General features: G+C 39.3%; 1 protein-coding gene across 5 annotated transcripts in view; it reads left to right on the top strand.

Annotated features, from left to right (window-relative positions):
* Positions 1–27,226, top strand: part of LOC117419966 (diacylglycerol kinase iota-like) — an 87,458-nt gene that overhangs the window by 15,692 nt on the left and 44,540 nt on the right. For 4 of the 5 annotated variants that reach the window (XM_034033423.3, XM_034033420.3, XM_034033422.3 and 1 more), the window contains exons 2-5: positions 18,733–18,841; positions 23,744–23,839; positions 26,221–26,295; positions 26,994–27,050. In XM_034033423.3, the coding sequence (XP_033889314.1) occupies positions 18,733–18,841; positions 23,744–23,839; positions 26,221–26,295; positions 26,994–27,050 (337 nt within the window). The remainder of the gene's footprint in view (positions 1–18,732; positions 18,842–23,743; positions 23,840–26,220; positions 26,296–26,993; positions 27,051–27,226) is intronic. The other variant, XM_034033421.3, reaches the window with a different exon arrangement.

Raw genomic sequence — 27,226 nt, 5'->3', positions numbered from 1 at the left:
GTGCAGAGCAGAAGTACTCCAATCTAATTGAGCTTGGAAAAAAGATAACAAAAGTTTTGTGCAGCACTAGATACAAACAAGTCAAATTTGCCTGAACCCCAGGATATGTTCTGGGCGTTGGAGGATTTCATTTAAATGTTTCTTACTGCTGGGCTGCAGCGTCAAACTATTTTAAGCTCAAGTGTCCCATAATCATTATAATTTTCTGTGCATCCACTATTCTTTAAGGTCTTACAGTTTTAGCTGCAGTGATAAGAGTTTCCCTTCTCCATTGAAACCTGTTTGCCACTCTGTCATTGTGGGTGTTAAATAGATACACCCCTGCTTCTGTTGAGTTTTAGAATGAAGGTTCTCAGACTTTTTATCTGCTGACAAAGCTGACAAACAACTGGCAATCAAAAACTTTACTGCCGTAATAATAAACATTTAATATGTAGTGTGTGTAGTTATCAAAAAAAAACAAACAGTGTAAGATCATTGATACATAATGCATTTTGTAGGAATGTGTTTTACAAAAACAGAACAAAAATGAACATGGGATACATTTTACGCACTATTTTTCTTGTGTAAAAAGACACTATTCTGAGAAGCGCATGGACCTTATCTTCGGGGCCTAGAGAACCACTGCACTAGACACCTATTGATTTTGGGAGTGATAGCCCCAGAGGAAAGCTCAGGGCATGTTGGTAAAGATACTCAATTATTTATCAATGTAGAGCAGCACAATACATACAAATTAATAGATACAAAGCACAATGTAAACAGGACTGTTGATATAAGTAAATACACAGCTCTACTCAAATATGAGGCTGCTATCCATCACCTTAAGGCTTTTGTGGTCTGTAGTACCAGCTCTATCCACTATTCCTACACATATTCTCTGCATGTATTAGACAGACCCGCCAATATAGATGGAGTCATTCATCTTTGACATTGTGCTCATGCATTAGGGCAGTGGTCGGCAACCTATGGCTTGTGAGCCATACCTGGCTCTTAGTAACCAAGTATGGCTCTCTAAGTCATTCATAATACACACACACACACACAAAATAATAATAATAATAATAATAATTAATTAAAAGTACTATTAGCGTCATCACTAATCTACAAATGACCAACTCGGGACGTGATATCTCACTTTATTTATTATTTATTTATTTATTTATTTGTTTGTTTGTTTGTTTGTTTGTTTGTTTGTTTGTTTGTTTATTTATTTACTTATTTATTTATTTATCTTTACATCCACCTACTCACTGCTCTTATTGGTGCTTGTATTCCTGGAGTCTGTTTCATCGTGTTTTGATTGGTCGAGAGATCTGTCAACAGGAAATATGCACACGAGTCACAATCTGTAACCCCGCTTTTACTGAGTTTTTTCAGTTTTGAAGTGTAGTGTGGAGCTCTTTAATTTAATTTAAAAAATGGATGAGGAATGCCACTCTTTTCAACCAGAATGGACTGATATGTACGCCTCTGTGGAGAAGTCAGATTTCCACTGTGTCTCATATGCTGTGAACAACCGGCTTCAAACAAAAAGTCAAATTGATAACGACATCTCATCCGAAATACCTAGAAGGTGAGGCGCAGAAAATGGCCTGCGAGGAGGTGCGAAAAAAAAAGAAAGCGGGGCAAAATACTGGCATGGTTGAATAAAGGTGGAAGTTTAAATTCAGCAAATTTTGCATGCTCTTGAGAGATTGTTCGCAAAGGTAAGTCTTTCACTGATGGCAAATATGTGAAGAGCTGTATGCTTAATATAGCCAAAGAGCTATTTGAAGAATCCCCAATGAAGTCAAAATATTGTAGCAAATACAAGTAAGTAGAAGGGTGTGAACCCTGTGCTGGAATGCACATTTGTATTGTATGCAAGCTCAGTTTGGCTAAGTGTCTGATTAAAGCGTTCTACGATACCATCGGATTTTGGATAATATGGTGAACACCTTGTTTTCAGGATTCCCAGATATTTACATAAGGATTTGACTAAATCTGACTCGAATTGTTGTCCCTGCTCTGTGTGGCGGGAATCAAGCACTCCATGTTCTCTGATGTAATCTTCGAATAAGTGCCTAGCAACAGCCAGAGTCATTTGGTCCTTCATAGAATATAAGTTAACATACTTAGTAAAGTAGTCTTGCACCACTAGACTATATCGGTTGCCTTTACTGGTGGTAGGGAGCTCAAGGGATTTGTTGCTCTTTTGTCAGAACAACAGAAACGTCCTGTTTTAAACTTTCACTGCATTACCCACCAAGAAGCACTTTTTGCCCAGTCGTGTGGATTAGAACTTCATGATGTAATGGCACTGGTAGTGCGTATTGTCAATTGGATTCTTGCCCGAGCCCTCAATCACCATCAATTCTAGTCCCTGCTGGAAGAAGTGCTCTCATTTTGTGGACTTTCGCAGACACAGCACTTTGTTGAAGTTTATGATTCGTTCCCATGAAACTTGTGTGGAAGCACTGGGCTTGACGGTGATTCCAGGCGTCTCAATCGGATATTTAGAGCTGGAAGTTGCCGACTTCAAGGATTCAGACATTTGGGTTGAAAAGTTTCGCCCTCTAAATTCAAATCTGGAAAGCCTTGCTCGGCAACGCCAAGAACTAGCAAAACTGCACAAATGGACTGATTTGAAGAAATTGGAGCACAAAGACTGATAATTGGGATTTCTGCAACCTTGGAATAAACTTCCACTTACACACGACACAATGCAGAACGTCAGTTTTGCTCTCTTAACGGTGTTTGGCTCCACCTATATGTGCGAACAGGCATGATGAATCACATCAAACTATTTGCACTCAAGATTAACAGAAGAAAGCCTGAATGCTTGCATGAAGCTAAACTTGACCAGCTATGAACCCGACTTCAAAGAAATGAGCAAACCGATGCAGCAGCAGAAGTCACATTACAGAAGCGCACTGTAAGTACAATAATCAATTTCAATTATTATTTTTTTTGCACTTAAAAGTACATAAATTGTGTGTTTATGATTGGCTGTTTTCATGGGGACGAATCATAAACTTGAACAAAGTGTTGTGTCTGTGAAAGTCCACAAAACAAGACTTGAACGACATTAGCCAAATGGATGTAAATGCCACAAGCTGCTGCAGATCTAGATTGTTGCTAGGATCCTCTACCATGTATGAATCTCAAACACATTCGTAACATCTCAAAATGAGTCAGTCTGCAAGTCTCGATATCTCTGATGAACAGATTCCATTTGGATTCAAATGAAAAAACTGCCTTCTGTAGAGACAGGACGGTGTTTCCTTGCCCTTGAAGTTTAACATTGCTGTAAATTTCCATTCAGTTTGGTTCTCTTGCACAAAAAGGTTTCCGACCCCTGCATTAGGATGATAGTGTTCTGCTGTTGCTATGGATTTAGCTATGCATGCTTGCTTAAGCTTTACCTTGCTTTAAGAGAACACTCATACTCACTCTCATTAATTTAAGCCTGCCAGATCATTCTCAGACTGCCAGCTCCTGTACTGTCAGTGATATTTTCCATGGACAGCCAACTTGACTCGAATGTGCTCGAATTGGTCTGAATCCTCCCAGAACTCGAGTTGATGTACAACTCGAGTTGATGAAAAAGGAGGCATTTCCATGGTTTTCCGAGTTACCCGAGTTATCACGTGAGTTGGGCAGGAAATACTTGCGAGTTAAAGGTCAAACAGATTCGCTGCAGACAGTATTACAGTCAAATTGTCAGTGATTTTTAAAGATAAATCCAGCTAGTTATTCTTTCGCATTTTTTTCCTGCAGTACATATAGGTTTCTCATTTAAATACTGCATAGTTTTTTCCACCACTTTTATGTAAATTGCACCCATTCTACCTGTCGGAAAACAGCAGAAAATGGTTTCATTTTATGATAAACAACGTTCCGGATAAGAGTCGGATTAAAACAGGTAGAGACAGCGAGTTTCGGACTGCCGGAAGACACTTTTGTGTCAGATGTCACAGTGGATATGAGAATGGCAGTGATGAAGCTAATTTGCTTGAAAACATTAAAAGTAAACCGGACATTTCCATCAAAGGATTTAAAACATCTGGAATTGATCTGATGCGATCAGAAACCCAGAGGCACTGTAACCTGTAACAGCCAAAAGTAACAGTCAAAACTGTTTATGCCAGACTTGTTACAAAGTCTGTAACAAAATGGTTGATTGTTATTGTCGATACGTTGCAGATATTACCAAAGACACCCACCGCGCAGGTATTGCAAAGTAAACATAAACAAAAAAAACATTAAAATAAATTAGTTCAGCACCGTATATAACAGAGCTGATTTTACTAGTGCTTGCTAATCTAACTGATTAGGCCTTTTTTGTTGTTCTGCAAGTTCCTGCAGTGACGTTGTAGATGCTAGTATAACGAGTTACTATAAATGAGATACAATGTGTTTTGCAGACACATTTCATTAAGTAAACATTTATTTGAATCGTTTGGGAATTAAAAGTATAAATGCAAAACTGCGTTGCTCTTTGATTTGTGACTGTGATTTGTAAGTGAAAATGGACAATTTAGAAACTGTCAAAATCCCCAAGGTGGGGTCCCTGAGTGGCTCATCCAGTTAAAGCACTGCTGCGAGGAGCGCAGGATGAGTCATACAGCTTGGACATCGCCGGTTCGGTGGCTGTGCAAAGAGGCCGAAATTTGCTGGGGACTCCAAAGGGGGCATCATATTGGCTCTGACGCTTCCAGTGGTGGGGATCGGAAACCAGCAGGGACTTATTCTCCTCATCGCGCAACAGCGAACCCTACTGGCCAGGGTGGATAAGAAGCAGGGCTGATCCATGTCTTCTGCGATTGGTAGCCCATCCACTTCTGCTCTGGATTGCTCAGCATAAAAGCAATTCTGGCTTTAGGCTTGTGAGATCGGAGGATGCTCATATGCCCTTAGAAGGTCCGTTCTGTGTGGGGACGGTGCGGTGAGGAGAAAAAACATAATTGGAGGAAAATAAAGAAAAATAATATGGTCACTTTAAATTAAAAAAATATATAAAAAAATCCCCCAAGGTAGCAAATCTGCTGAATTTAATACCAGCCAAAATGTCCCGTTATACGGTACGTTTTGATTGACATTTAGTGAATTGGCCGAGCGCCGCCCGGAGTGGGGAAGGCTTAGGTCGGCCAGGGTGTCTTCGGCTCACTGCGCACCAGCGACCCCTTTAGACTTGTAACCAAATCGACTACGATGTCTCCATTGTCTGAGCACTCGACTTGGTATAATTTCCTCCCTGCCCAAGGAGTGAAATCGGACCAGAGAATTTGGGCTCCTGCCCGAATTGGGAGCCAACTCGAGAAATTTAAAAACATGGAAACGGAGGTGTGTCTAGCACATACCCGGGTTATGTGGTTCATGGAAATGTGATATAAGGCTACTACTGTATATGTTGGCTGCTGCCAGCTTATTTCAGCCCAATTGTGTTGCGAGATGCCATGAGTGCAGTGTCTGTGGGCTGTGTGACATGGCTGTCCTGGTGGCAGAGAGATGAACAACTTGTCTGTAACAGAATCCTCTGTCTGCAAGGCGACTTACAGAGACTAGGGTGTGTGAACTATGCATCAGCAGAGTCACTTACAGTTACGTCTCACCCGAAAGACGGAGCACAAGGAGGTTACCAGCAATGGCAGCGCGCGGAGCACATACAACAGTGTAGGAAACGTTTGGTAGGATCTACAATATCTGAACTAATCTTCTCTGTTCAATAATAAACTAACGCTGCTGAAGAGGTTGATCATGGCGGCTAAATGGCTAGGGTGGATATGTGACGGGCGGATACGCGATGGATTACTGTAGTGAAAAAAAGTAAAAGTAATTATTCAAATCAGTTCAAAACTCCCCATTCTGATCACTCTGCTCCTTCTCCCTGAACTCTGCCAAAACTACAGCATTTCCCTATACCATTCTGAAAATGCATAGTTTTAAAAAAATATCTTGAAGCTTTTTTAAAAAAAGATTTGGGTGGCTCTTAAAAGAGCCTTTTGTGGTTAAATTTATGTTTTATTGCTGCTTCCCCTGGTCTACTGTATGTCTGTACTCCTCCTTGGGTTGGTTGCATCTCCTGCCCTGCCTGCACAACTGTGTGATCTGTGATGCAGAGTATTTATAAAAGCATCTCAACGATTCCTGCTGTACCTTTCTCTTACATCTCTTGTGCTGTGCCCTGCACTTTTTAAAATTGTTTAACACAGGCCCATGAGTAGTTCTCCACGTTGTTCAGGCATAAACCACAAAGTCAGTTTGATAAGTGACCAGGTATTCCATCATGCAAATAACTTAATTCTCACCACTGTGAAGGTAAACTGGTAAGGATACCTCCTGTCACTACAGCGGAAATCAAAGGATGAATTAAAAAAATAAAATAAAATAAAATAAAGAGCACTGTCACCTGATACTGTCGCAGATCTTGTGAAGGGTCTGCGTGACTAAAGGCAGACTCATTTCTGCTGTGTCATGATGAAAATGGTCAGTAATATTTTACTTTAAAATGTAATGAACAAACCAAGAAGTACAATGAATCAAATAAAGAAAAACTGCACTTTCAATGGCAGTGTTCAATTCAACATCTATAAATCACTTATTTTTTTAATTAATGCATTTTTGGTTTTATTATTTTTTAAAGTTACTGTATATGGAACTATTTTTTCTTAGATCAGTTTTAGGCAGAACGATATTTGATAAAAATGACTTTTTTGTTAATTAAAAAAATGTTTTTCTTTTTTTTTCAATTTAGTTAGTTAACCCATTTTATGGCACAGGGAGTGTGATATACTCTAATATCACCATGCACCATTAGAGTATATCACACACCCTGTCGTGCCTTATTGCTTACACAAACTATAGCTAACACTATTACACCAGTGGTCCCGTCCCTGCAAGTTTATCCATTTTAAGACTTTTCTTACTTGCAAGGCTGTATACTCTGGTCTGGGTGCTCAGATAACCAGATGCTAATCTGACAGAGATACAGTGCTAAGATCTAAATACATTCAGTAGGCGCCAGGGCATTACCCATTACACTCCTTTACTCTGAAACTCTGTGTCCCTCCAAATCAGGAACGCTTCGCATCAGTAGCTTCCTTTAAAAACAGAATTAAAACTCTTCAATTCGACCTTGCATCCGCTACAATAAAGTTTCATTTTAATGTCAATAAATTGCTCATGGAGTACTGTATTAAACAAAAAGAAACACGTCAAAACATAAATCTGTAAGGCGTTTCAGTGGTGCTGGAGGGATAGGTAACTAATTGAAATGGGGAGAAAATCAGCAGTCAAGTTTTTTCTCCATGATGAGTGCTCTCTTTGATATTGAAGCGTCTGCCAACCATCTGTTGTTTTTAACATAAAGTTTAGTGAAGACTTTGATACATCTGGCCTATTGTGCTGATAGGTATCCCACGCTGACAGCCTGACCTTGTCATGATGAGCTTGACCTTGTCTGCATTATACTGCACACTCTGTTACAATACTATAGTGTCCAAAAAATGAAACAGTCCTATAAATTAAACTAGTGTCGTGGTACCTTTACCATGGTTAATATGCATTGTTTAGCCGTTTGCCATTTCTTTGCTTGAATTAATTTACTAATAGCATGCTTTTCTTATAATGATTAAATTATTATTTTTTTAAATACTGTGTGTGTGTGCGTTTGTGTGTGTATAAAGCACAGCACTGAATAGCACAAACACATGCAAATCAAGGTAAATTGAAAAATGACTATGCAAATTTATCATGGTAAACTTTAGCAAGTGTGTGTGTGTGTGTGTGTGTGTGTGTGTGTGTGTGTGTGTGTGTGTGTGTGTGTGTGTGTGTATAGGTTTTAGCACTGAGCCAAAGAGTCATCAGTATAATTGTCTGTGACACAGTAAGCCCATGCCTGTCATTGGATCTGCTTTGCCACACAGCCTGCAAACTGTTTCCATGTGTCACTGCAGAAGAGAACAGCACCCAGAAGGACTGTTTGCAGCACAGAAAAAACACTGTGCTACATTCCTGTGAGACAGATCCCTCTTATCGTCATTTTCAGGAATGTAAAAAAAAAAAAAAAAAAAAATACAGTTGCTGATTATGTCTTCAAGGGAAGCTGGCTCAGAATACAGTATCCACAGTATCAGTGGAAACAAAACACACAAAACAAACACTGGCCCCTGTTTATCAGAGCTGTTTTCTCGAATGTGCAATCTGCACATTTTTTATGTGAAAGGAAAGCGTGCGCCCGACCTCTGCCCTGTTACACACACATCCCTCAGAAAAGATTGACTGGGCATGGAGACTAAACACTGCCTCCTCTCTAAGAGATAGGGCAGGGTAGTTGAGACGCAGTGGCTGTGTGTGAAAGTGTGTATCAGATCTGTTGGTGCTGTACCTGCTCTGTAGATCACTAAAAGAAACATATTAAATGCTGTCGCCTAGGGAGTGCACTGCAGTTGCATACCTTTTTACTACATCTGCTGTGCATTTAAAAATTATATATTTGCAATCATGACATTTTGCACTGAAAGTGTGTCTCGCATTCTTGGATAGGGGTAGACAGTCTCAGTACTCAAAAGGATCCCCTCCACTCATGCAGTAAATGCCTATGCCTATTCCACATGTTTATTTCCATATCTCGTTTTTCCCCCTATTCGCCGCATTTTTTACTTGACAATCTCTAAGGGGGAGACTAGATATCTTGCCAACAAGTTTGCAAGGAAAGTAAAATAAATGCTGCTTACGTCTCAATTCGAAGGCCTTCCATGGCTATGAGAACTAAAGAAATGAATCCCCTGGCTTGAAACACAGGCTTAAGTTCCTCTTCCTTTATGCTGGTTATTGGGTGCAATGCTTCTCTCTGACAGCAGCAGTAGTTGAACCAGGCTCATTGACTCAGAGGAACAAACACATTTTTGATGGTGTTGAGGTTGGGTCTGCTATCTCTGCATAGGCTCCTTTTAAAACAGGGTGTTGGAAAGTGGACTGATTGAGATAAGAAGCACCTCCCCAGAGGGGAGAAAAGGAAGAGGGAAATTTGGGTGCCCATATGGCTGTAAAACTTCAGAACGCAAGTGATGCATTCAATGTCTTGTCTAGTCAATTTTAATGGCGGATTTACAATTGGAGATTTTGTTTTGTGCTTCTTGAATTTAAAAAAAAGGTTGACTTGCTTGAAAGGTTGATATCATAAAAGGCTGAAGGTGCCCTGAAGACAAGCACAACCAACCTTATTTCTGTTCTATTTGGGACTGTCGCTGCAACGCTGACATGAAATATTGTTTGTCATTGCTACTTTTTTTTTCTAAAGAAGTTTAATGTCACTAATGGATGAGGTTCAAGGATGTGAATCATGGTCTCACTTTAGTTCATCAAGTACTGGTGTCTAAAGGATTTGATATTCATGTGTTTCTCTTGCTGTTTTTGTCTCTACCGTAAAAGCTGAGAAATATTTGGAATTAGTGTGGACTGAATAAATGAGCCCTTTCTTTATGCAAACCTGCCCCTGCTCCTGTGTTCATAAAGAATGAGTATGGATGGGCCCATTGGAGCTGGGCAAGGTGGAAGTGCGGATGGAGGGTCCCAAGACAGGGTCCCCTGGAGCAGACCTCTTGGAAGCATGAGTTAAGATGACTATTCTGGGGGAAATGGTGTGTGCTTTGTCTGATTCTTAAATTATCCACAAAAAAACAACTTATTAGCAGTAGTAGGCTGCAGCATGTTTCTTTAAAATGAAAAGAAACAGTAATAAAGAATTTAACTGAAACATGTGTAACCTTGTCTTGAGTTTCACCTCAGAACTTCAGTTTTACTCCAGAATTCATGATTTGGATGAATCTTTCTTTAAAATAAAAATCAATTGAATAGAGCCGTTGTTTTCTGGTATGGGTTGCTGGGCTATAGAAATACAGTGCGTTTCATAAATATGTGAACACACAGTTGACTGCCCTCAATTTCAGGTTCAAAGCTCTCAACGATGTAAAGTTGCAGAACGATGTCTGATGGAGTGAAAAACACAGAAGGTTTCACTGTTAACAAACAGATGGAATAGAGCCTTGCTACCCGTCCCGAGCCCGACGGGACCCGACAATAAGTGTTGGGTTCGGGTTGGGTCGGTTTGGGTCAGGTGTAGTTTGTATATTATAGTTCAGGCTCTGGTTGGGTTGAGTAAGTGTGTTATCAGTGAGTGGATTATGGCATATTTTTAATTTTGACAACAAAATCCATGACAACATTGTTGTATTCAGCGATAATAAAAGCCCATGTGGCTTTTTACAGTGCAAATCTTGCTAAATATTACTGAAATATGAAATTAATCTCTGCAGCAGCACACTGAAAAGTCAGTCATACATGACTTCTTTTGTCCAAAATGATTATGCGAATTTGCAAGAGCATCTTAATGTGTGGCTATTTATGGTAACACAGTTTTGAAGAAGTCTGATGTTGTCATCTTTTAAAATCATGCAGTGTTGGATTACTAGGAAAGGAAGTAAATGAGATATGATTAATTGAGAGTGCTTTTTCTTTCTTTATTTACGTTTTAACTGGAAATCAAGAATAGACTCTACACAGAAGGTATTTAGTTTCAATAGCGTATGTTTGGAATTATGATATTTGTGGAGATGGTCGGGTCGGGTGGGGTTTGCAAATATTTCAAAAGGCTCGGGCTCGGCTCAGGTTCGGATTTGTTTGGTCGGATCAGGTTTTAAATTTAGCCCTGAGCAGACCTCTAGATGGAATACACTGTACTGTATAATGTGATTGCTTGATTATTAAGTAATGTATTAATAGATCTTATAAATGGAATTGCACTTACAGTACATACAGTGCAGACATATAGAGAGTCCTCATAATCATAATAAGTGCTGAGTATTTGGATAAGGATACAAATATTTGTATAAATATTCAAGTTTATTGGGTTATAGCCAAATGTTTGGTAAAGATTGGTGCAAAATCAGTTATCGTGTTCACTGTGTAGCGTGTGAAAGGCAGTCAACAGACAGACATTGACTGAAATTTCATTGACACTAGAACAGTACTCACCCCCTTTTTGCCAATATATTATTTTTAGTAGAGGTAAAGTGATATTTGTAAATGAGTGTATTTTCATTATGTTATATATTCTGTATCTGCACGGTTTCTATGGAGTAATCTTTGTACTGTGTGATTTCTTCCTAGGGAATATTGTGTACCATCTGCAAGCAGTGAGTGTGTATAAGTGAGTGTGTGTGTTTGTTTTAACATTGCTCTTCACACAGCCTGTAATTTGCCCCCAACACTCTTCTGACACCTGGTCATCCCTCCAAAAGACAAAAGGATGCGTTGCCATGGAAATACATTAACACACGCAACTCCAACTATTATTTACTTTTCTTCCTGGTTTTGTCACAAAGACTCTCTTTGGAATGTGAGCATTTAGCATTTCCATGAAATGGGTTCCTCAAATACAAAACTGTATGTGCCCCTCCTTAGGGAGGTCATGTCGCTGTAGCACTGCAGGGCGTAAAGTTGGTGCTGTTGTTTCTCATTGATTGCCACGCACACCCCCAGTGGCCACTTTGTTTATTTACATTTCACAAAGATCTGTTCCGCTTCCTCTCACTTGAAACATTCTTTTCCTGCAGTATGATACTCTGTAATATAATCCAGGTAGACATGTTTCTACTTGCTGCAATAGAATATAGTGGAATCCTTCTATTATGACCATCAAAGGGAGTAGAATATTTTTTAATGCATCTACTGACGGGCTCCGTCAATAGATGTACATACTTATGGATACTTACTTAGTTAAATTTGCAGCCGTTAAATTTGCAGACGACACAAAAATAGGAGGAGTGGCAAACACTGTTGAAGCAGCAAAGGTCATTCAAAATGATCTAGACAGCATTCAGAATTGGGTAGACACATGGCAAATGAAATTTAATAGAGAAAAGTGTAAAGTATTGCATGCGGGCAATAAAAATGTGCATTATAAATATCATATGGGAGATAGTGAAATTGAAGAAGGGAACTATGAAAAAGACCTAGGAGTTTATGTTGACTCAGAAATGTCTTCATCTAGACAATGTAGGGAAGCTATAAAAAAGGCTAACAAGATGCTTGGATATATAAGTGTTGAATTTAAATCAAGGGAAGTAATGTTAAAACTCTACAATGCATTAGTAAGACCTCACCTAGAATATTGTGTTCAGTTCTGGTCACCTCGTTACAAAAAGGATATTGCTGCTGTAGAAAGAGTGCAAAGAAGAGCGACCAGAATTATCCCGGGTTTAAAAGGCATGTCGTATGCAGACAGGCTAAAAGAATTGAATCTATTCAGTCTTGAACAAAGAAGACTACGCGGCGATCTGATTCAAACATTCAAAATCCTAAAAGGTATAGACAATGTCAACCCAGGGGACTTCTTTGACCTGAAAAAAGAAACAAGGATCAGGGGTCACAAATGGAGATTAGATAAAGGGGCATTCAGAACAGAAAATAGGAGGCACTTTTTTACACAGAGAATTGTGAGGGTCTGAAACCAACTCCCCAGTAATGTTGTTGAAGCTGACACCCTGGGATCCTTCAAGAAGCTGCTTGATGAGATTCTGGGATCAATAAGCTACTAACAACCAAACGAGCAAGATGGGCTGAATGGCCTCCTCTCGTTTGTAAACTTTCTTATGTTCTTATGTTCTTATATTAATGTGCCCTTTGTGGTTCAATGTTAAAATTAAAATAAAACAAACACCAAAATCCATTATGTTAACAGTAGCAATGGCCATCTTGTACGGGGGAGTCCAGTCAGTGTAACGGTAGCAGATAGGACCAGAGTTATAAAGATACAGTAGTCTGCGCATATAGGAACACCTCCTAAGAGAACACTTCGCCTAAGGGAACACCCTTGTGGTGAAACTGATTTTTCCCACTGTAAATGCTCCAGCTAAAGGAACAGGAACTTCGCTTAAAAGAACACCTTTTTGGCACCGATAGCGATTCGTTCACAACGGATACAGTACTGTTTTGTAACCTGATAACTCAATATCATCATCATCATTAAACTTAAATTAAAATGGTTTATTCAGTCTTTTCAAAAGTGACTTGTCATTGTGAGAGTGTCTTGAGGCACACTGATTGGTTTATTAAGTCTTTCCAGAACAGCCGTCATGTGATTGAATTGTTTCGTATTCTGATTTCCACGAGTGCAGCTCATCGCTACAAAATGGCATGTAAACAAACGTCGAAACGTGCCTCTTTCTCTTACTACAAAAAGTTTGAAATTGTTCGAGCTCTTGAAAGAAACCTGAATCAGACACAAGTCGCTGAGCAATTTGGTGTTTCCTGTTCTGGTGAAATAATGTGCATGTCTTGTATATTGCTACGGCATTTTTTAACGTGTGTAGGGCTGCTGTGTTAAATTTAGTTTGACAGTTAGTTTATTTTACGTTAGTTTGTCAGTTAGTTTATTATGATAGCTTATTAACATACACTTGCCTATTGCTTTTCTTTTATTCAGTTCATTTCATATGTTGATGCACGTGTGTCATGACAAGTAATACGTATTTATGTATTTATTTATTTATTGACTGATTCATATTGTGTCTGGTGACTAACTTCGTCTTAGCGAGCACTTCGCCTGCTTCCCGAGGGGTGTTCTCGGAGACTACTGTACTTAATTTTTGTTATCGTAAATGTTTTGATAACAATAACTCAAATTCCGATACATGGCAATAGAACATCAACCTACAGGGACATAAAGTTGATTTGAAAATATTAATTTACAAGTAGAACATTCCATTAAAATGAATATGACGATGAAACATTTTTTTTTGTTAAAACCCCAGTATGATCTCAAAACGTTTCATCGTCATATTCATTTTAATGGAATGTTTTATTTATTTTGGGTCCTGTAAATACAGTTCTCTTATTGAGAGTAAATCATTTTGTGTTGCAATCCCATTTAAAGTGTTTGTTTCCGTCCTGTAAAGTAGAAAATGAACGCTATAATGCACAAGATTCTGTCATACAGCAATGTCACTAGTAGCTATTTGTGAACTAGTAAAATTGTAAAAACTTCTATCTGAAATAGATTAACATTCATCATGTCTTCTTTGTGCTAAATATACAACAGATGGTGTGAAAGGATGTTTAAACACACAGGCTCAATTGCAGTGTACCAGATTTTCCCAATTTCAGTTTACTAATCAGACAATCCAGTTAGTTAGTTTAGCTGATCTGATCAAGTAGACCAAGTTAGACAGAATTACGCTAATTGAGGCTGGGAACTGGTAGCAGTTGTTACAATGGTACAAGATACATATATTTATCCAGTCATCTTTATACCATACATTACACTACAATATGGATTTAAGCTATGAAAGCTATGTCACAATTAAATCTGTGTCTTGATATTATGCTAAGTTCCTGATTTCCAACTTGTCTAACTTGTGTCACAGATCAAAAACGGCACAGAACAGATGGGAACTTTACAACCAGTTTGCCTGATTCACTTGACAACCAATTCACTTTGTTGGGGTGGGGTAGGGTGGGAGTGTTCAATTACAGTTGCCTAGTAGACATTAGCTCCTATAATTAAAATATTGCTTCCAACCTGCAGCTGATCCGATACAAAGAGTAAAAATTTATCAAAATGACTGTAAGTGGCAAAGTGTCTGGAACTTGTTGCACAGTTAACAGGTTTCATTATGTTTCAATGAAGAACCAGAACACATATGTTCTGGGCACTCTTCAAAAATAAATACTAGTATGAAATTGTATTCACAGTATTGCAATCAATAGCAATAAAAAGGCAAACACAAGGGTTCAACCAACCATTATTTTTCTTTTCATTAGAGGGCCTTTCTTGTATAAAAACAGTGAAACCCTCAATTCTCTTTCTGACTCTCTCCAGTGGTTACTGATATCATGTAATTGTATGTAAAATAATGTGTACAAAAATAATGTAATTGTATGTAAAAATAATGTGATATCTTGAAACAATTGTAAGTCGCCCTGGATAAGGGCGTCTGCTAAGAAATAAATCTGTGAGGGGGCCACCTTGCTGTGTTCTTCTCTTGGCTGAGGTAGCAGGTATCTGAGCCCACAGAGCACAGTGTGCCAGAAACTCTACCCTGCAGGGCCTCTGAGTCGAGATAATTGGAGCAGCAGGGTTTAAACTTTAATAAGGATCCAGGTGAGCAGAGCAGGACAGTCCCAGCTAATCTGGATAAGGTATAGAGGTCAGTTTTATGCCACGGATGAAACATGGCAAAGAAACTTCCCGAGACATGCAGCATCGTAGAAAATATAAAAGGTCATCATTCATCATGAGTGATATATTCTTCCGCATTGTGCAGTGAAACAGATTTAGTATCACCACAAGCAGGTAACCAGGCAACAGGAAAAACATCACTGTCAGTAGCAGAAGTATAATTTGCTGTTTTAGAGAGATCTGCCTGCATGTTTAATAATGATGACAAACCATCAGACTGTGTTCCCTGGATGTTGCGATTGATTGAGTTCAAAGAGACATGGAAAGAAAGTTTGAGAGAAGAATTATCGTCACATGTTTATTGCAGTAATTAAGCGTCATAGTGAGGGGAGCTTATATGAATTTGTAAAACCTTCAACTGCTAAGATTTCAGCTTACAGTTTCATATTTTCAGTGTTATGGAAACTCCTGGGGCAAAATCTAAGTGATTTACTTTATGTTTACAAATCATTCCATCTGATATGCCATTCCCCTTAGATTAGGCCCAGTGCTCCAGATAAGGTGGATGTTATTTAAATTGAATGCTTGTACTTCATTGGTTCCTGGCATCTCAATGATCAATTGTTAAAATACTTCAAGTGGTAGCTAGAGAATGGATCATACAAGTGCTGGGCAGCTAATTGTAGCTGGCCTGGGAATTTAAAAAATCCACTCACTTGCAATGCGTGTTTGTGACTGGTGAATAGACGACTGGATTCTTGATCTTCAGGATTTCTTGGCGCCACCTTAGTCCCCCTTAACTTAACCTACCAATTTAACCACATGTCAACCACATTTTTGGAAGGTCTTATAAAAAGACTACTAGTGTTAGTGTAATGGCATTATGGAGCAAGTGGGAGCCATGACAGTATCACCTTCCACAGTATAAGGGCTGCCTTATAAATGGGGGAGCAGTGTATTTCTATGGCAAGGTGATCAATAAGGAATACAATATTAATGTTTCTTTATTTGCATTACTGCTGTATCGGTGCAGTTTAAAAACACTGTAGGGAATGTGTCTGTCGACTTGGAAAGGGAGAGCTCAAGAAACTGAGAAAGGAAGATTTACAGAAAACAAAAAAACTGAAACAGCCTAGTACTGTACTAGTGGGAGGAGAACGCAGTAGCTAACAACAGTGAGAGTAGCAGCTTCCTGGACTATAATATTATTAAGGCAGGACTGAATGACTGCAAAAAAATACATTTTTGGATTTTTTTCAGGTTGGAAAATAGGAAAGGGAATTTTTTATTGTAAGACCAAGTTTTTGTACAGTAGTTCAAAGTAACATTACAGTTAACATTTAAGGCTGTAGTTAATGCAGACCCCATAAATTAGCATAAAAGTATGTACTGTATTTATTGGAAGTACTCGTGTGACTTCAAGGTAATGTTGCATTTTACGCATCCAAAATACATTTTACCCACATAGTGTTTACATTGGAGAGTAAATTACTCAGTGACCCAAAATCTTATCTGGAGCGCTGATTATGCCCCTGGGGATGCTTTGTTTTTGTTCATAAATACAGTGGACCCCAGGTAATCCGTGCAGATTGGGACCAATTTGAGCCCGAATTAGGGAAAAGCACGGATTAGCCGAAATTGAGGCACAAAGAGCTGGTTTAAAGAAGTCACTGATCTTGCTCTCTTTAATTGTCGTAACTGCTCTTCATATTCAGACTGCCAGGCTAAGAGAGTCTTAAATCTGCTCGCTTGTCACTGGTTTCAGTAAGTACAATACAGTACTGCCCGTTGGCTTGCACTATACTGCACTCAATTTAATTGAATTAAATTAAATGATGACCGTCCGCTTCTGCACATGTACGCTGATTTGCACACTAATAAAGTGTGTGAATACCTGCTTCCGCATAGATCAGATGATTTCTGCACTAATACATTTTGATAACGTACTGTATTTAACCACACAGATTATTGAAACACACGGATGAAAGGGAGTCTACTGTAGTCCCATTTCTAGTTCTATATGTCACTGCAAACATTCAATCAGCAAGCTGTACTAATACATGTTTGCAGATATCTCAATACAACTAAAGAAACTTCTCAATCAATCAGATAAATGTTTCAGTGATTTTTGAATATATTTACAGAATGACTGTAGTAATTGGCAGAGCTGGAGTTGAAACTATAATAATATCAAATATAAAATGTAACTGGTGAGTCATTATTTTTCACAACTTATAATTGGGGAGTATAAATACCGTACTGGTCATAAGTCTGAGTCCACCACCAAAACCCTTTACCAGCCAAGATGTGAAGAAATCCAAAAGTTTCTTGATTGTGTAACACTACAAGTATTCCAAATATATGTATTAATCATTTTTATGCATTTTTTTTTTATTATTATTTAGTAGTCGCCAATTAGCTTTTTGTTGTTTTCTCCCCAATTTTAGTAGTGTCCAATTATTTTGTTTAGCTCAGCTCACTGCTACAACCCCTGCCCTGACTCGGGAGGGGCAAAGACGAACACACGCTGTCCTCCGAAGCGTGTGCCGTTAGCCGCCCGCTTTTTTACATACTGCAGACTCGCCATGCAGCCACCCAGAGCTACAGGGTCAACGCAGCCCTGGGCAGCTTACAGGCAAGCCCACAGGGGTCGCAGGTGCGCGGTGAGCCGAGGACACTTTGGCCGACCTAACCCTCCTTCCCCCCGGGTGGCGCTCAACCAATTGTGAGCCGTCCCCTGTGAGCAGTGTGACAGACATTGCAGCGTTCTGGGGACATAGCAGCAGCCCCTCTTATAAGGACAGGACACTCAAGGAATTCTAGAAGGCAGAATCGTGTTAATATCAATTTACAAGTGCTTCAAAATATCTGAAATAATTTCACAGGTGCATGGCGGAGGAGCATGGCGTTTCAGTCAGTAATAGGACCGTTCAAAGGAGGTTATAGGAATGTGGTTTACATGGACAAGTTTCTGCCAAAAAAAGCGAATATTATCCCAAAAATACTGCAACCATGTTTTATTCTGCTCATACACATGTGTAGTAAACTATGTGGAGTCTTACAATAAAAAATAGAGGACCAAGTACTATATTTCTCTCAAACTTTCAATATTGTTGCAAAATAAAATATTTTTTACTAAAATGCAGTGCACACGCATACATGGAGCGTTCACAGTCTTGGACTAATTCAAAATTCCATTCAAGCACAAACATTTTCACATGTATGGCTGACCTGCCAGGTGAACAGTAATACACTATCCCTGTTAAAACACAATATATACATTGATTTACAATGTGGATGGCTTTTGCTCTGCCACACACACACCTATTTACATAGAGGAAGTTGGGTCTTTTTTGCACAAATGAGGAGTGGGGAGCTTGTACAGTCATCTTTTTTGGCAGTCATGGAAAAGTCAGTGATGTATGCACACTTGTGACTTACTTAGTTGCTTAGTTTATGTACCAAGTTGGCCTAGGGGTTGTGAGTTATATGTATAAATAGCATAGGGATCATAAGTTGTTGTTTTGTGTGAGATGCTGATGTGTTTTTGATTTATTTTTCTTCAGAAAAGCCATTTCCCGTTCTGGCCTCCAGCACCTTGCCCCGATCCAGTTGCCCTTCCCTTCGCTGACAAACGGGCCTGCCAAGGAACTTCGGACCACTGTAGACTGGAGTGTAAGTTACAACTTTTTTTTAATAAATTAAATTAAATTATTTTATTCTGCTCAGCTCACCGCTACCACCCCTGCGCTGACTTGGGAGGGCGAAGACGAACACACGCTGTCCTCCGAAGCGTGTGCCGTCAGTCGACCGCTTTTTTTCACACTGCTGACTCACCATGCAGCCACCCAAGAGCTACAGCGTCGGAGGACAACTCAGCTCTCGGGCAGCTTACAGGCAAGCCCGCAGGCGCCCGGCCAGACTACAGGGGTCGCTGGTGCGCGGTGAGCCGAGGACACCCAGGCCAACCTAACCCTCCCTCCCCCAGGCGACGCTCGGCCAATTGAGCACCACCCCCTGGGAACTCCCGTCCTCGATTGGCAAAGGAATAGCCTGGACTCGAACTCGCGACGTCCAGACTATAGGGCGCATCCTGCACTCTACGCAAGTGCTTTTACTGGATGCGCCACTCGGGAGCCCTGTAAGTTACAACTTTAAAATTTACATTTTGTTTTATGATTTTTTTTTCTATGACTGCCCAATTAGGATGCAAAAATCTTAAAGGGTACATCAGCACTACATGAAAGATAAAACATAAACTATCCCATCTTGCTGTTCCGAAAGTATTCGATCATTGTATAATAATCTGCATGCGCCCAAACGTCTGCATAATGCTACACTGCTGTGTACAAAATCACGGTTCTCAAGCACCTCTTCTGAGCCAAAAAACATGACTTCCGCATGTAGCCTCACATGTGCTCTGAAACATACCAGCGCATGCCCAGTGAAGCGTTGTATAAGCTATATTGCTTCCGTGTGGAAACACACAAATTCAAATTTTCCTCAGCAACACAGTGTGACTGTACACAGGGATCGTCCGAAATAATGCCAGACAATATTTCAACATCAGATTGTTCAGAAACTGATAGGGAGATGGAATTTGTGGCCGAATTCGACTTTTCCACTCAACAGCGTGTAGATGATTGTGCATGTGTTGTGTCAGGAAATGAAAACCAAATACGAAGGATGAAAAAATGCAATATTTATTTTTTTAGGTCGGATCATCCTCAAATATCATTTGCTAGTTTATTTGATACATGTCCATTCTGCTGGAGCTATATCTAAGACTTTGGGGACATATATTGAAATAACACAGTGCTGCTATAATTGTGGGTAGGTCCCTTCATTAGTTGGAAATGAGAACAACTCTGTCTTGGTTTTCTTTTCCCCACAACCACTTCCACAGCACAGATGTGTTTTTTTTTTTTTTAATTTTTTTTTTTTTTTTTTTTTTATTGAATGCAACATTAATCATAATACATCAAAATACAACATGCAAAGGAAACATGTACAGTGTGAAAGATGTCTACTACACAAAATGAAAGGAGGTACAAGTTCATTCCTTATGGAAAATTAGACGGACCATGTTTGTCACACAGACTAGTATGTTTCCACACAGAGGTAATATAGCTAATACAATGCTTCATTGGGCATGCGCTGGTACGTTTCAGAGCACATATGAGTTTACATGCAGAAGTCATGTTTTTGGCTCAGAAGAGATGCTCGAGAACAGTGATTTGGGACGTAGCAGTGTGGCATTATGCAGATGTTTATCCAAATACAACAGCAAGGTGGGATAGTTTATGTTTTATCTTTCATGTAGTGCTGATGTACCCTTTAAATATCCAGCAAAAAATGTCCTGTCTTCAAGCTGGGTGGTCTCAGCATTCTACCATGGTCCGGGACAGAAAGGTCAGTCCTGAAACAGCTTAGTAAATCTGACCCATTTTTCATTTCTGGCATCTGGACAAAATATTTAATAATCTTAGCAGCTGAATATTAATGCCCCACATATTCAGTTTTAAACCAAAAAGCTATTTACCTTAATTTGGCACATACCTGTAATTAATTAGCTGTTTCTTTTATACGTTACAAAACAAACAAAAAAAAAAACCCGCTTTGCATTGCCAGATCTTTGTCATTGTTTATATTGTCCACAGCACCGTACATTGGTAATGTAGAGCTAGCCCAAAATAAAGAAGAAAACATTTTTAATGTTTTCAGATCCATTAACATTAATCAAATGTCCCAGACCAGTAATACCACCAGAAGATTTTTAACTAAATGGGCCAGTGAGGAATGTTAACGTCAATTTTGTAATTTCACAATTATTTAAGTAAATCCAATAACATATTATGGTATAGTTTTTGGTTGTGAGATGAACTGTGGCATGACCTGTATTAGTTTTAGTAAACTGAAAGAAAAACAACTTAGTGGCGATTTACTAATTAAATTGACTGAATGACTGCAGTTTAACATTTTTACGGAGCAGCCCCGTGCTCCGAGGAAGGTTCCCAAGTGCTTGAGGAGACTACCGGCCAAAACTATCCTATCTTTCATTTTGTCATTCTTCTGCTTACTCTAATCATTTTCACCCATGCCAGTCTCCCTCTCTGGAGAGCAAAGTTTGTACCAAGCCTCGGAGCCCAGCCATGCAGCCTCGACTCCTCGGAGGTGGCTTGGAATGAGCAGAAGAATGAGAAAATGTAAGATAATTAGGATAGTTTTGGCCGGGGGTCTCCTCTGGCACTTGGGAACCTTCCTCTTGGAGGTTAGGAAATGAGCTTCACTTGCCCCCCAAAAGAGGACCCCTAGCTCCCTGCAACTGGGCCACCAATGCAAAGTTGAGCTGAGGAAACCAGAGCTCTGTTTTATTTAAGGGTGACAGATAGGTCTCCGCAGTCGACTACCCTAGGATCAAGAAATTGAGACCAATGAGAATTGAGACCAAGTTAACATCTTTAACTTCAATAGTATTGCGTCTGATTTGAGGGGCGAGAGAGTGTCTGTGAACCACTGAAGTTGAGAAGCCAGCTGTAGAAACAGTCGCAAGTGTGAAGATTGGCAGCTCAGCAGCGGAGGCGGACACGGCTGAAGTGGTGGAAGTGACGGACACTGTTGGGGTGTCTAATGCAGGGGGAGGGAGGGTTGCTGGCTCCAAGTGAGTAATCTTGTTATCGAGCACATCCAGGTGGTCAGAGACTGAAGAAACAGTAGCACTGAGTGGTTGAATGAGATGTTTGATGTTATTGAATATTTGGAGACACAATTCAGTGGGGGAGGAGCATCCGCTGACAGGCCTGGTTTGCTGAACTAATGTGAGTGGAGGAAAGACAGGCTTGGCTGTGATGGATTGGCATTACAAACTAAATGAAGAGATCTGATCGCTCCCTGCTGGAATTTAAATTCTTTTTTTAAAAAGAGCTTTCAGCAGCTTGTCAGTGGGCCAGTCTTTGAAGAAAATCATCCCAGGGTTGGCGGTTTTTAGAGTGGCAGGGAGAAGCAACAGGAGCAGGGACAGCAGGAGCGTGCACAGCGGGAGCGAGCACGGTGGGCTTGAGGCAGCAGGTTCAGCGGGAACGAAATGTAGGGGTCTGCAGAGCTGGGTGGCAGTATGCAAACTAAAAAGCCAGACGAAAGTTACAATTATATACTTCTGTGTACAGTCTTGTACTTTGGTAGTACAAGTGTGTAGTAACTGAACAGTAATTTAGCAGATTTTTTTTTGGTAAGGAAGGCAGGCTGCAAAGGAACAAATAAACTCTGAAGGTGTAATTAGCGGCCCTCTCCTAAAACAGGGACAGAGAAATTGTAATTAATTTCCCCTCTGTGGAATTGACAACTCAGTTTGAGATCTTTCTCTCCCCTGGAGAGACAAAGAAAAAAAAAGAAGCTGCAGATCACTAATTAGTGTCGTCTTTCACGCTTGGATATCTTCGGAAAAGGGAATCTATTAGCAAGGCAGTGATACAGGAAGGTCCTGGATAAACAAGCCAGTGGTTACGATAACAGCAGGGTCAGCAACTTGGGAGCACAGTGAGCTAAAGGGAACTTCTTCAAAGATTAAAGAATTACAGTTGATTCTTCTAATTCAAGGATCACAGGGACTGTGTTAAGTGGTCTCAGTAGGAGGTTAGTCCTAACAAGGGTAGATGTTTTAAGGTTGAGCTGGTCTTCACAAAAAGGGGTTTCAGTGTACTGTACTTAATAGAAAAGAAAATGTCTATTCTGCAAATAATTGAAGGTAATTAAAAGAAAATAGTCATTAATTGTAATTGCAAATGTGATCTGGCTTGTGATAAGCTGTATCTTGGCAACCGCTTGTCTGAGTTTGATCAAACTCATTTTGTACATTTGGTAAAATAAGTTATTGAACATATAGTCACCCATAGCTTCAAAATGCTCAATAAAAGTATACGGTAAAACTTAAAAGAAACAATTTGACAACCAGTTTGACTTGTGACTTTATCAGTGTACTGATTTAAACTGTATGTGTGATGGTATTATTTTATCTGTTAAAAAGGGGTGTCTCCTCCCAGACTAATAAAAAAAAAGTGAAAAAAAAGAAAATTAGATTAGGTAGGCTTGATTTTTTTGGTGTCTTTATTAATTCTGGAAGGATAATTTGTCATAAGATGTGCAATTAATGTATGGTAGCCTCCATTGCCTTATTAAAGTTTGCCACCGTATTTTTGCATTGTATTTTTGCAGTTTTACTATGCTTTTCCTTGGCTTGCCATGTTTGTTTGTTTTATTTTTATATGCTTTGTCGTACCTTGATTGTCTTTAAAATGCCTACCTATGCTTTATCATGCTTTCACTGTGCTGTATAACATTTTGTCATGATTTTTACTATAAGAATCGTTTTATAAGGGTTTAGCTCACACAACAAGAGAAAATTATTTACTTAAATTCCATGACAAATGTTATGACTAGAAGTCTTTTTCATTGAAGAAAATAGTTTGTCATAGAATTTAGGTTTATTTTATTAATTATAAACTCAGCACTACTGTATAACATGTTATATCTTTCCCTGGGGAAACTTACATGATATTCTTGTCGTTCTTGTTGTTGCAGGAGAATGCTTTAAACGGAGATCACCTCTGGCTGGAGACAAATTGCTCTGGAGATCTGTGCTATCTGGGAGAGGAGACTTGCGTTGTCAGGATTGCAGTGAGTCTAACATCAGAGTAGAGTTATCTGTAGCATACAGTGGTGTTTAAAAGTTTCTTGAGCAATGAATCCTTTGACGCAGTAAATGGTTGAATGGGGGTATCTCCATCACACTCTGGACACCATTGGATTTGACCCTCTCTTTCAAACTTTCATAAAGGGGCTTCATGGTAACCCATCTGCAGTAGTTTTAACAAATGGACTGCTCTCCTCTGCTTTCTGGGTAGGGGCACAAGGCAGGGATGCCCTTTATCTCCCCTCTTATTTATACTGGCCTTAGAGCCTTTAGCGGAAGCCATACGATCTTGCAAAACCATAAAGGGCATTTCTGTGGGGGCCCAGGAACACAAAATAATGCTATATGTGGATGACGTATTGGTGCTCATCTCTGACCCCCAGTCAGAAGTCCTACCATTATCAAAATGTAGCTCCTCTTGTTTGGTAAATGTAAATTCAAATACTTAAAAGATAAACTAAAATACTTGGGAATTCTGATAAACTCTAGGCTGGTAAAAATGGTGGACTCCAATGTAGAGATTACTATAGATACAATTACAACCAATTTGCAAAACTGGAGTAGGCAAATCTTCCAATCTGGGGGAAATCAATGTTATAAAAATGGTATGTGCACCACAAGTTAACTACTTGATGTCTATGATCCCTTTAACAGTTGAACCTCTTTTTTAATGCAAACTCAACATATGCTTTTTGCAATTTGTTTGGGGGGGACCATGACTAGCTCTCACTAAATTGTAAGCTCCATTTAATAAAAGGGGGGTTAAATTGCCAAACTTGAAATATTATCAATTTGCTCAAATAGCTTCTTTAAGAAAGATAGGGAATGAAAGACCAGATTGGGTAAATATTGAAGCGAAGATGCAAATACCCTTTTCCGCAATTGATTACTTGGAACAGGAACAGTCTGAGCAAATGCATTCTAATCCTGTTATAGCTCACACTGTTTCAGTCTGGGCACAGACACATGTATTATTCAAAGAGCATTGGAATGCATCCAGACTCTCCTAACAATCCTAAAATATGTGAATTGGGGAAGTTGGCAAAAAAAGAGGTATACATTATATTAAAGACTTATACACAGAAAAAAATTGAAACATTTGAACTAATACAAAATAAGTACAGCATTCCTAGGACTGACTTCTGGAGGTACCTGCAGTTACGTCACTGCCTCAGGGGTTTGTTAGGGAGCGGTCTGAAAATGCCACAGGCTTCATCAGTAGTTAAAGGGTAAAATATTTAATTGGATTGGCAGTTGCAACAGCTAAAAGAGTTATTCTGCGTCACAGGAAAGATCAAACCCCAATCCCATATGAGGAATGGTACGATACCTCAGCTGAGACAGCATCCTATGAAAGACTGATATACAAAATACAAAACAGAATGCAGGTGTCTGAAGAGGTGTGGGATCCCTTTTTAGTTGGGATGCACAGGGTACAGAAACCACACAGAACAGAACCTAGAAGCGGTATAGGTTAGATCACTAGGTACCTTTTTTCTTGTACCACTACAACCAGTTCAAGTTCAAGATAGGACTCACTACTGGTAAACTTAAGAGATAAATATAATAATACCATTGCTCTGGGGGGTGGGAGTGTGAAGGTGGTTTATTTTTTCTTTTCTTTTATTGCTGTGGGTTGATGGAGGGGGGACCATAAATGTGGAAAATGTACAGTGCTGTATGTTTGCAAGTGTTCTGTTTTGATGTATATGTGTACAACAATAAAACAATAAAACCCCCAAAAAACCCACTGTGCTTCATAAGGGGCGCTGTTATATATAGACCATGAGGCTATACAACAGCTGACAGAGAGCCTGCAAATCATTCTTCATACTGACGTTCACCGTGAAGTGCTTGCAATTCCTGCATATTAATTGTATTTTCTTGTGGGTTATGTCACCCTACTGTGGAAACAAATGGTGGTCTCATTGATAGACGTGCAATGTGCATACTATTCCTCATAGTCTACTGTCGCTGCCTACCACGTTTCAACTCTCAGAGAACTCTCCAGCGACTATTAATCCACTCGGTCTGTGACTTACATTGTGATTAGAAGCATGCTGATACTTGTACTCATACTCGTAATTACCTTTTAAGAAGTACTTTTCGGCAGGTCTTAAATAATCCATATTAGAAATTGGATTTCCTTTAACCTGATTGGTCAATATGAGGGCTTTAATCTCTGGTAAAGTACCTTGAATGTTATCTTACAAACTGTGATTAAATCACATATGTCTCTTCTACAAAGAGACATATGAAGTATTACCTTATATTACAATGCATTTTTTATACTACACGTGTGTTGAATCTGAAGCCCTGAATAAAGCCTGAGGTGCTGACTGTTGTTGTGCTCAATCTCTTTAAGAAGTCAGCCCCCCGGAAGAAGTGCGCAGCATGCAAGATCGTGGTGCACACGGCCTGCATGGAGCAACTGGAGAAGGTACAGGGACATCCAGTGGCACCTTATACACCAGTTCTGCAGTTCTGTATTCTCATGCGGATATGTACATGCATGCATATATGTACATGCACTAATTACACACCTGCTTATGCATACCTTATAGTCATAAAACTTTCAAATGTGTTGTGTCCCACATTTGCTTTCTGACAGTTACTCCTTGAGTAAAAACAATCACTATTCTGATTTAATGTAAAATGGCAGATTTAAACATGGTTAGATCAGAGAAAGTAGGTGGGGCTGGCAGAGTTGAAAGATCACCTTGTCACATGATTTAAATGGAATGAGGAAGACTGTTCTGTCACATCACTTAGAATTCTTCAACAAGCAGATCAAAACCAGGTAAAGGCAGATTTAGAGAAATGATAATAACTCAATATAGTGCAACAGAACCCAGAACCACTAAGAATAATGGCAAGTACCATAAAGAAACTTAAATTAAAATGACATTTGAAGCTACTTAAAATAAAAGGTTTTTTTTTAAAATTTCAGACAAATCTGAAAAAAAAAAAAAAAGTCTAGAAGACAAACCTTTTGACAGAAGTGTTTTTTAATGTATCCTAATTAAATAAGGAGACCGGAAGAGTTTTACAATGTAATTTCATCTTACAGATGGAAAATCATATTTGCGCACATCCGGGTAGCTTTGCAAGCTCAGAAATCTTCTTTTTCATCTGCAGATCAATTTCCGATGCAAACCAACTTTTCGAGAGGGAGGCTCAAGGTCTCTGAGGGATGTAAGTTTCTGTTTTCGCTGCTTGGAGTTAAATAACTAGCAAGCACAAACTCAAGAGTCCAGTACAACTAAAATAAAGAAAGTATAACTGCAGACGGAATGCAACCCCACAGAAGAAGCTAGTCAATGCATTTAAACCACTGGAGTAAATCTTTTTTTTTTTTAATTTAGTAGTCG

This window comes from Acipenser ruthenus, chromosome 14 (assembly GCF_902713425.1).
Source record: "Acipenser ruthenus chromosome 14, fAciRut3.2 maternal haplotype, whole genome shotgun sequence".
NCBI lineage: Eukaryota > Metazoa > Chordata > Actinopteri > Acipenseriformes > Acipenseridae > Acipenser > Acipenser ruthenus.
This window is presented reverse-complemented; position numbering and strand designations above follow the sequence as displayed.